Below are 11,335 nucleotides of genomic sequence, written 5' to 3' on the forward strand. Positions count from 1 at the left end.
ATCAAAACCCTGGAACCCCTAAAAAGAAGAGAGAACTTGTGCGATTGCGTTCAAACTGTATGACTTGTGTCCATGTGTTCTTATAATGGTTTTAAAAATTGCATGTTCAATAAAATGTAAAATATACAAATTGGTTTATCTTTGACTAATTCCGAGAAATTGTTTCTCACTGAATTCAGGCGTCCCCATACAAAAATAATGCATAGCAGTTGCCACCACTCATATTTACTTTAACAAGGATCCGTGTTTACCCTACTCTCAGTTGTGTTATCATTATAAGATTGTTCATTATCTTCACTTTTTCATGAACAATTATGAGACTTCCTATAGTTGATATAGTAAAAACCCAGATCTATAGAGAGACCAAGTGCTCCGATAGAGGGAAATTTAAAATGCAGCTAATGCAGGATACTGTTTTTTCATTTTCAAGAGTATGCCAGACATAATCAAATGCGGAAAGGGGGGTTTCTTTATGTGTCAGAAGTGTGTCCTAACCCTAATTAGGATGAACTTAAACCTAACCCTAATTGTCCTCTAAATTAAATAATTAAGTCCCGTGGGTAGACTAATTAAGGTGTGGGCACGGCATAGGGGTTAGATCCTCCCAAAATCGCCAAGTTTTAACGTGCCCCCACCCCCGGGACGCTAGTTTTTTTTTTGACAACGTTATGGCAAAATCCCCAAAAACGCGAAAATTGCCCTTAAACTCTGCTTTCCCATAATTAATTAGCCACAACTAATTAGGGGTGGGTTAGAGGGTCAAAATTAATTTCTAACCCTCTGAGAGGGTTAGCCCCAGCACCCCTAGAAATATGGCTCGCAGGGACCCAGGAACGAGGATCCTCTGAGGGGTATACCCAACTTACCCCATAGTAATGTCTAAGTCTGAAAGTAACTCATTTTTTTGGCTAAGTTAGAGGGGTTTTTTTATCCTTAGATTTTTAGGGGGATCTTTACCCTGGTCCGAGGGTAATGTTCGAAAACCTACCCTCCCAAAATTGCAGCCCGATCCCCCATCTTGGGGGTGGGGAGAGACTTTTCATTTTTTTAAAGTCACCCCACTTGCCCCTCCGTTACCTAACCCTGGCTAACCCTAACCATTTTTTTGACCCCCACCCCCGGGGGTTAAGCGCCCCCCTCAGAGACTTTTTCTGGGTGGGGTTCTAAAGAGCCGGCCCTGCCCTACGGATCTGGCAAGTTTCGCCCCTCAAATCCCTCGGGAAAGGGGGACAGGATGACGTTAGACTCAGGTCGCCACTTGCCCTTAAGGTGCAGGATCTGCCCTCAAAGGGTTTTTGGAGGGTTGTGCCCCTTTGGAAAAGGGGGTTGAACCCCTTTTTTCGACCCCAAAGGGCCCCCAACATTTCAGGTCGGCTCCTAGAAGGATATTACAGAAGAAGTCAAAGGCGACGGGTGACACTCCATTTACTTCCCGGAGGCATTGTGGGGTGGTCTTAGCCCCTAGCCTCTATTTTTCACCACGGGACAATAGAGTGCGGCCAGGCCATGTTGGGGTGCAAAGGGGTCCTCGGCAGCCCCAAAGACTTGGGCTCAGTGAAGAGTCCAAGTCGCCGACTCGCCCCCAAAGGGTGGGGCTAGGGTTGGGGTCAGACGGACCCTTTGCCCTTGACCCAGGCCCCTGATTTTTGGGGCCCGCGTTGCACTAGCCCATCTAGATTGTCCCTGTAAAGAGCAAGCCGATCCCTCAAAGGATCTGGGAGATGGCGTCTTTCAAAAAGGGCCGATTTTTGCCATTCGGGGACTCCAGTCCTGACCCCATATCTCCGTTACCCTGTACGACTCGAAGCTGTCCTTTTGAGATCTGACAGGGGACGTTTGGGGGCCCATCTCATCTTCCCTAGCTCAAAGGCTTCTAGGACTTCCGGCCCTTCAAAAAAGTCAGAAATTCGACTTGGGCCCCACTTGGTCCCTGATTTCAAGGGGCCAAATTTCCCCCATGGGAGTCGAGGGCGGTCCCTTAAGAGGAACCTCGCGAAACATGGGACCCTGCAACCCCCTCGACCTTAGGGCAACGACTCTTAGAAAAAAGGTCGAAAATGGAACACATGGGGTCGATTGGGGAGTTGATGTCACGAAACCCTTCAAGGACAGACAATGCCCTTCAAGGGTCTGGTAAAGCAGGGATAGGGCTCAAAAGGGGCCAAAACTCAGTCTTCTCGCACGGTCGGTTTCAGAGTTACGCCCCCTCCAAAATGACCCAAAATTCGAAGGTCACCATATGGGCCCATCGACCCCAAGGGGCCAACAGACCCCATGAGGGGCGACTCCCTGCCCTTTTAAGGGTCCGCCGGTAATCTCAGCTCTCTAGCCCCATCGGTTCCGGACCTTCAAAAAAATGACGTTGAGGTGAAAACCGAAAAGGGACAAAATGCCTACTTTTCCAAAAAAAGGGGGCTCACTGGCCCCAGACCGGTTGGGGTCGCGGCCCCGAAGGGCGCTTCAGCTCATACTAGAAGCGGCAGCCCCAACAGCCCCTCCCAAAAAAGTTATTCAAAAAAGACGATCACTCGTGCAAACAATGCTTGCATGGGGCAAATTGGCCCCATGGGGTCCGAGGGGCACCCCATGGAAGGGGCCTCGAACCGATTGGGGGCCCCTTGCCCCATCCGTTCACAAGCGCCAAACCTTAAAACACAAGGAGTACTCCCCAGGGGATTCCCGATGGCCGGAGGGGCTGGGTCGCCCCATGGGGATTTCGGATCGCCCCCTTCCGCCGGCCCCTCTTTCGAATTGGGGACCCCTTGCCCCACTTCGTGAGGTTGCCATTTCATACCCTTGAGGTAGCCATTTCTGCCCTTAAACACTTAGAAATATTTCAGGGAAAATAACAGGTAGCCATTTCGGCCCTCATAGGTTAAAATAGTAAACAATGTAACCAAATTTGCCTTCTAAGTAACCTCGGAAGCCCGCTAGGTAACCAGAATTGCTCCTTGAGTAGCCGATTGACCTTCAAAATTTAAACGTTATTTCCACCCTTTTTTCAAGGGGTCATATATCCTAAACGGAAGTACTTGGCAACGCCATCTTTTCAGCCGATTTTCACCGGGGTGGAGTCTATCGACTTTGTAATGGTCAACTTCGAATGAGGTAAAATGAGAGACATTCATTCTATGCAAAAAGTCTCTTTTTGGGCCGATTTGCAAGAGCGATATCTCAGTACCGGAAGTAGGTAGGAACTCCATCTTTGCAACATATTGTCCCCTTAGGACGGACAGTAAATGCTGTGCAGGACAATTTTTAATGGGAAAAACATTACTCTAAATATTTCGGAGATGGCAATGTTTACCCTTTTTATAGGGGTGATATCTCAGCACCGGAAGTACTGACCGATCCCATCTTTTCCGCCTATTTCCACCTCATCACTCTATCTAATGTGTAAAGGACGTCTTTTCAGTGTTAGAAACGAACGAGTTATTATCCTTCCAATAAAGTGCAGTTCATGACTTTTTTTCCGGAAAATTTGCAAAATTTCAATTGCTCATATCTCTGCACCCGAAGTAAAATAATTGCTTTTTTTTTTTTTTTTTATAAAATAATGATCGGCTTGGAAACTACTATCGACCATGTGAAGGGGACGAAAAAGCAATGCGTTTTGGGGGGTCTACGACGTCGTTTAAAAAAAAATCATTTTTCCACAAAAAAAAAAAAACGATTTGCCTTCTTTCCCATATCTCTTGCTTTTGGGGTTTTTTAAATTATTTTTTCATGCTCTTAAATTATAGTTCGAACTAGTTTTCATAAGTATTTGGGTTGTTTTGGGGTGTTTTGGGTGATTTTTGTTGGTTAGGGTTAGGGTTAGACTGACGGTGTAACCGAGAGCTATATAAGGCGGGGAAAAGCACACTTCAGTCATTTGGCGTTCGGCAGGCAAGATGAACACATCCACTGATCTCGACGAAACCGTTGAATATAACATGGAGGATAGCTTGAAGGCTCAGGCACCGCCCCCAGAGTCACCGTCTGCCTCTTCGGATTCCTCCTCCGCATTGAAGCCGCCTACATCTTTTCCAGAGTTTTCCGATTCCTCCTCTTCTACCAGGCCAGAGTCGCCAGCCAGCACAAGGAGAGCCTCTTCCTCTTCGGAGTTCTCCTCCTCCGACGAGTCCGAGGATGCGAGGGATCGCTCGTGTGGGATTTTGAAGGGCCCATACCACGTCGTGACCCTGCCTTCCGCATCCCGGACCAGGACACCCTCTTCGTCTTCGGAGTCCTCCTCCTCATCTTCGTCGGAGTCCCAGCCCGAGGCTGAGCCTGCCACATCGGTACGAGAGCCAACCCAACACCAACCTCGACCGAGACAGCGCCAGAGGCCCCCAGTGCGGGTACGACCAACTTGCCGATGCACGAAGTGTCACGCAGTCGTCGTGAACTTGCCGCGTCACTAGCGGCAAGTTCACAAGAGGGAGCCGCCAGCCAGGCCCACCGCCATGAAGAGTCAGGGAGGCCACGTCTATCGAGAGTGCCCGGTTGGAGGGTGCCACAAGGCTGTGGCACGCCTGGGTCAGCACCTCACAGCGGTACATAAGATACCGACAGGAACCATGCGAAAGCAACTGGTCCAGAGGTTGCGGACCTTCACCGCCTTTTACACGGACGGACAGCCGCAGATATGGCCACCTCTGGATCCAGAGAGGGCCAACACGCAGGGCAGGTAGGAAATCTTTCTGCTATATTTTCTTCTTGTCATCTCTTATTGGTCCTGGTGCAAAGGGGGGAGGCTTATTCTGATGTTGATTGTACATCCAGGACATGGTAAGGTCACTCTTCTTTTTTTCTGTTATAGGAAAACCAGATTGGAGCGGCTGATGGATCCACCCTCCTCCTCATCATATTACTCCTCCTCCTCCTCCTTGTCGACGGACTCCTCCCCTGAGCGCCAGCCTGTAACCCTAACCCTGGGGAAGAGGAAGAGGGACTCCCTCTCGAGGCCCAGAAAGAGGTTGAGGTTCACCTCGATACCAGCAAAGACAAGGTAAGATCATGCTTTTCTGGACTTACAATTTTTTATTCCCCAACAAAAGTAGCCAAGTAGCCCTGCAAGTAACCATTTTAGCCCTGCAAGTAACCAGTCTTGCCCTCAAAGCAGCACTATATGCTCTCAAAGTAACCAATGTTGCCCTAAAAGACTTTGAAATTTTCCCCCCACAATGAAGTAGCCAAATAGCTCTGTAGGTAACCGCTTTAGCCCTACAAGTAACCAGTCTTGCCCTCAAAGCAGCACCATATGCCCCCAACGTAACCAATGTTGCCCTAAAAGACTTGGACTATTTCCTAACTGTAACGACATATCATTCTCTTTTAGAGCGCCCATTCCGCTAGCAGACGTCCAGGGACCGCCAGTGACCTGTACAACACCCCCACCCCAGCGAACGTCCACCCCGCTGATGACCACGTAAGAGCATGCTTTTCTTTCATTTGCAACACCTAGATACACTGGACTATTTCCTAACTTTAACGACATATTATTTTCTTCTTTTAGAGCGCCCAGTCCGCTAGCAGAGGTCCAGGGACCGCCAGTGACCTTCATACTACCCCCACCCCAGCGCACATCCACCCCGCTGATGACCACGTAAGAGCATGCTTTTCTTGACTTAGAAATTTTTATCCCCCAAATGAAGTAGCCAAGTAGCCCTGCAAGTAACCACTTTAGCCCTATAAGTAACCAATCTTGCCCTCAAAGCAGCACCCCATGCCCTTAAAGTAAACAATGTTGCCCTAAAAGACTTGGACTATTTCCTAACTCTAACGACCTATCATTTTCTTCTTTTAGAGCGACCCTTCCGCACTCTCTAGGAGAGGTCCAGGGACCGGGAGCCACGTTGAAAAGACCCCGACCCCAGACAGCAGCAGCCCACCCACGACCAGCCTCGCCGGAAGTCCCCTCCGATGTGACAGGGTTTATGGGAGGTCAGTACTATTTGTCCATGTTCTTACCATCATTAAGTATTTACGCAGCAGGCATTGGGATCGGGATATGTAGTCTACATTTATTTTCAACATTCACTTCTTTTTCAGTACCCCTCCTCCGACGTTATTTTCGTTGGCTGACGTCGGTGGAGATGGGGAAACCACACCCTGTTGGATACCAGCACAGTAAGCAGACGTTCCACATATGGACCCAGGTACGGCAGGGGGAACAGTACGACTTACAGGACCTCCTCGACGTTCAACGCGTCAAAGACGTCTGGATGGAAACAACAGCTGAGAAATTCGCCCCAGGAACCATCAGATCCTACCTGGGATCCCTTATCCAGTTCCTGGAGTTCACCGTCTCCACCCACTGGGCCGAGGACATTGGCGAGACGGAAAGGGCCATCAGCGAATTGAAGAGGACACAGAAACGACTGCATCGACGATCTCAGCAGAGGAGGTCCGAGATGGAGGTGAAAGCAGTGGGTGAGTTCCTTTCTTTCATTGTTGTCTGATATTTGTGTATATGTAATTCCATCATTTATTCATCTCTGCTTTCGTTACAGCCAACATGGTGACACCGGAGCAGATAGTCGAGGTCATCAACTCAAACTACGTCCGGGCCATAAGCATCCGACTTTCGAAAGTAAAGACTTTTACCGACGTGGATGTCCTTAGACGCGTGAGGAACTATATGATGTTCCGAATTATGATCGACAATGGCCAGAGGGTCGGAGCCCTGATGGGGATCACCCCACAGGTCGTATCCGACGCAGAAGTCACACAGGAGGGAGCGATACTAACGGTAAGTTATTTTTCAAAGATTACTTAGTTACTTTTCTTGATATTGATTGGCATGTTTGTAATGATTTCTTTATTAACAGGTCGCCAGGCACAAAAGCGGTTATGTGGCGCCTGCCGTTCTCGCCATCATGGAACCCTTGTGGACCATGCTTAGAAACTTCATTACTGGCTACCAGGGACTGGCAGGCTACAACCCCCATAGGATGCGCGAGGAATCCATCTGGATTACCCTGGAAAACATTGATGGACCCGTCCGGCCACTTTCTAGACAGGGCGTCTACTAGGGACTAAACCAGGTATGGTGTGCGGTGCACGGACCAGAGAACCCGCTCTCCGCCTCCCAGTACCGGAAGGCAGTGGCAACTTATACGAGGCGGACGGATCCTTGGATCCGGGATATGCTGGCCAGACATATGTCCCACGCCCCGGGGACAAGCGACCGATTCTATAATCTCGCCAGGGCCAGAGACTCGGCCTTCTTCGTGGCCGGAAGGATTCATGGAGCCATCACCGGGCGGTCGAGGCCCCTGTCAGAGATAAATCTTTTCTTCCAATGATTGAATTGTGTAATACTTTCTTGAAAACTTCGTTATTTTTATTTCATCCATTTCTGCTTACAGAGCCAACGTTTCCAACACTCCTCCGGGTCAGCGTTCACCCCCTTGTCTGCGTCGGTACCAGCAACCCAAACGCTAGCGCCAGTCGACCCACCAGTCCCCCCGCCGACACTTCCAGAGGTAAGACTCTAATCTTGAACAGGTTCTTTTATCATGACAATGGTAATTTAGGTAACCCTTCCGGGAGCATTGCATTTGGTAATTCCATTTCCATCATTTCTTCTTACAGTCCGCCTACACACTGACGCCGTCACCGGCCCCAACCACGTCCTGCAGCCTAACCCTGGACGAGGTAAGATTCTCTCTTCTATCGAACATCTTCACTTCATTTCAAAATTACATCTTCGGTAACAGTTGTCTATGTCTTCTTTTACAGTCGCTTCCACAGCACGGAAGGCGATCCTTCACGGGCCCTGAGGTGGACACCCTGACCACATTATGTAAGGAACTCATTGCCAGAGGCCACTGCGTGCAGAGCCAGGTGCGCGAGACCCTCGAGAGGTCCGAGGAAGGACGCTCCCTGTTGGACACACTCCAGAACAGGATGGGAGCCAGTTGGCTGAAGAGGACCGCCGACCGACTGCGGACGGAGATGAGGCGGATCTCCGAAAAGGTAAGCAGATTTCCTACTTTGAAAACATTACTTCCATTTTTCATCATCTTCACTAACGGTTGTTTATTGTTATTTTAGAGTGCCCTCTCCTCAGAGCAGTTCCCGCAGTAGTTAGGAGTCGGGGAAGACACACACTGGACTACGATGGGCTGACATTTTAAATTTTTGTACTATTTGGTGGTGGGTTAATGTACTGAATACAATTTATTTTAAACGTCTTTGTATTTTTTGTCTTTTATTTCATGGGATAACGCCAGTACATTGAAAACCCCACGACGAACAATGGGGTCGGTCTTGCCCCAGTAGAGCTCAGCAGCAAGTCTAAAAAGTGGGCCCAACACACATGACTTATAAAGGGGCAAGTTGGCCCAAAAAATATCATTATTGTACCCTTTGGTCCCACTTTCGAGTTGGTGACCCTATGCCCCACTTTCGAGCGGTAAATCTTTCTGGACCTAAAACACTTAGAAAATTTGGATAGATTTTAAGAAGGTTGTTATTAAGGTAGCCAAAATAGCCCTTAAATGTAGCCAAATTGGCCCTAAAAAACGTTACAAATACAAAACTTTCCATTGGTCGTATCTCGGAACCGGAAGTACCTAGTAACCCCATTTCTTGGCCCTGAGCCCCTCGAAGGACCTTCTATCGACAGCCGGAAGGGTAGGTACCTAGAGGGGTCGACAATTAGTTTGGGGTCACCCTCTGAAAAGGGTCATGCCGGGGTAGGGTTTTTAGCCCTTTGTCCCCAATCGACCCCATGGGGTCATAGAGTGGGGCCCCTTCATGTTAGCCCTCAGAAAATATTGGGGCTGACCCCATCAAGTGGGGCTCAGTCATCAGTCTTAAAATTCGTAACCCCTTTTGGGAACCCCTGACTCCAAGGGGGCCAATTTACCCTACAGGGGCCGAGAACGGACCCCTCTGAGGCCCCACCCCAAATAAGGGTGCTCTTGCCCCATCGACCTCAGACCTACATGTCCTCCAGTAAGGGGTGTCACTTCAGACGACTTTGGCCCCAAAGGGGTAAAGGGCGCTACGAGGGAAGGTCCCTACCCAAATATGAGCCCTCTAGCCCCACTCGTCTGGCAGCTGGGGCGATTGGCAAATGGGCCAACCCTTATTTTTTTAGGGCAATTTTGGTTACATTTTAGGGCTAATTTGGCTACCGGAATAGGAGATTGCCCAATTTACCCCACCTTATTTTAGGGCAATTTTGGTTACATTTAAGGGCTAATTTGGCTACCGGAATAATAGCCTTCCTCCAAGATAGGTACCTCGGTACCCCCCCTTTTTTTTTAGGGATCCCATTTTCTCCACACGGATCCCCTAAGGGGCCCTCTGAAGACCCCTGGAAGGGTAGGCCCCAACAAGGTCCCCAGAAAGGGGCCAGAGTGAATTGAAATCAACCTTTTAGGAAGGAAAAGTCACTGGGGGGGGGCCTTGCCCCCAACGGGTCCCAGGGGGGCATCAGAGTGGGGCCAGGAGAGTTTGGAGAAGAAAAAAGTGAAGTAGCCAAGTAGCCCTGCAGGTGACCACTTTAGTCTTTTCTTTAAGGGCATCGGGCAAAATGGTTACTGCCCTAAAAGACTTAGCCATTTTTCTTTCAGGGCATCGGGCAAAATGGTTACTGCCCGAAAAGACTTAGTCATTTTTCTTTCGGGCATCGGGCAAAGTGGCCAAAAAGGCCCTAAAAGGCCCTAAAAGACTTAGTTTTTTTCACCCCAACTCGGGGTAGCCAAAATGTCCCTCGTTAGGGTGGGCCCCTTATGGGGTCGGAACGGAGGGGCCGGGGGCGGAGGGTCCCGGACACAGGGGTCAGACCCTCGAAATGTCCGGGGAACCCCAAAAGGACCCGAGAGGGGGCGGAGTCTCCCCGGGAGCCCCAAAGGAAGTTTTCGAGGGTCCTGACCCTCGGGACCGGAAGTCCCTAGGGACCCTTTTTTTCACCAGACCAGCCTAGGGGGGCCCTTTACTGACCCCTTGCAGGGCAAGCCCCAACAAGGGGCAGAAAAGGGTTTGGCGTCACCTCTTTCAAAGGGTGACGTCAGAAAAAGATTTCAGGCCCCTAGCCCCTAACTGGCCCCATGGGACCCCAAAGTGGGGCCAGCCCTTTGACCCCACCCAAGAGGATTAGGTCTGGCCCCATCGAGGAGGGCACGGTCAAAAGTCGAAAAATGTCGGCCCCTACCCTGACGACCCCTGGCCCCTTGTGGCCCCACTGACCCCATGGGGGTCGAGTTCGCCCCCCTTGTGGGGCCCAGTCGCCGTTGGGGCCCTCTAGCCCCATCGACCCCGGGAGGGCACGTCATCCAAAAAAAGGGTCCCCTTCACTTTTAAAAAAAAAGGGGATTTGGGACCCCATAAGGGATTGCTGGCCCCATGTGGGGCCGGGGCTGGCCCTTTGGAGGACTCGCGCCCCAATAGGGTCAAAATATTTTTCACACCCTGACCACACCAGGTCGGGTAGAAAAGGGTGAAAATTCGTAGGGCTTCGGACCCCAAGGGGCTCGACTGGCCCCAAGGGGGGTAGGGGCCGGCCCCGAGGGGGCTCTTAAGACAAAGTGGGGCACTTTTTCCCCATCGACCCCGGAGCACCAACTCTCCCAGAAAGAGGTGGCGTGACATGGGGTTCCCGATCCGGAGGGGATCCACGGGCCCCCTTGGGGTCGAGCCTGATCCCTAAGAAGGGTCCTCGACCAAGTCTGGGTCCTGTAGCTCGATCGGGTCCAAAAGGGGAAATTTTAATTTTTTTTTAGTTTTTCGCTTTCTACCGGACGCCTGCTAGGCACTGGGGCCTTGACCTTGGAGGGGTCCGATAGGCTCTGAAAAGGCCCTCCGAATGACCCCTAGTGGGGACCCGAATCTCATGGGGACCCAAAATTATGGCCCCTTAAATAAAAATTTTGGGTCCATTTTGGGACTTTTACAAGTGGGTCTCAATCGTCTTTGAATGGTCCAAAACCCCTAGAAAACAGGTCCCCAATTTAAGGTCCACCCACTTGGACTTAAACTTTTTTCAAAAAAAACCAAGTCACCCAAGTTGCCTTCTGGGTCACCAACATGCCTGAATACGTAACCAAAGTTGCGGTCTAAGTGAAAAAAGAGTCCTTCCAAGTAACCCAACATGCCGGCAGTCAAAACCAAGGCCCTCTCAGGTAACCCAAATTGTCGTTTGGTTACCCAAAAAGCCCCCCCATTTCACATCATCCTAAATGTGAATTATGACCTTCGCGCAAATATAAAAATGTTGAGTGATTTTATACGAAATTGAAATAATATATTATTTGACAAGAAATTTTTTCACTTGATAACGCCTATCAATAGAACGACACCATATAGACATGAATTGTAAGATGTACGTCGTGACGTA

General features: G+C 49.9%; 2 protein-coding genes across 2 annotated transcripts; both read left to right on the forward strand.

Annotated features, from left to right (window-relative positions):
• The first annotated feature begins 2,515 nt into the window (after nucleotides 1-2,515).
• On the forward strand, nucleotides 2,516-4,997 carry LOC125668933 (osteocalcin 2-like). Its single transcript, XM_056162122.1, has one exon. It carries the CDS (start codon nucleotides 3,894-3,896, stop codon nucleotides 4,404-4,406), a length of 513 nt encoding a protein of 170 aa, XP_056018097.1. The 5' UTR covers nucleotides 2,516-3,893; the 3' UTR covers nucleotides 4,407-4,997.
• Nucleotides 4,998-6,046: 1,049 nt separating this feature from the next.
• Nucleotides 6,047-7,252, forward strand: LOC125670503 (uncharacterized). The gene is made up of 3 exons (XM_048905709.2): nucleotides 6,047-6,417; nucleotides 6,498-6,736; nucleotides 6,816-7,252. The coding sequence occupies exons 1-3, from the start codon at nucleotides 6,081-6,083 to the stop codon at nucleotides 7,017-7,019; spliced, it is 780 nt and encodes a 259-aa protein (XP_048761666.2). The 5' UTR covers nucleotides 6,047-6,080; the 3' UTR covers nucleotides 7,020-7,252.
• The last annotated feature ends 4,083 nt before the right edge of the window (nucleotides 7,253-11,335 follow it).

The sequence above is a fragment of the Ostrea edulis genome, chromosome 4 (genome assembly GCF_947568905.1).
Source record: "Ostrea edulis chromosome 4, xbOstEdul1.1, whole genome shotgun sequence".
NCBI lineage: Eukaryota > Metazoa > Mollusca > Bivalvia > Ostreida > Ostreidae > Ostrea > Ostrea edulis.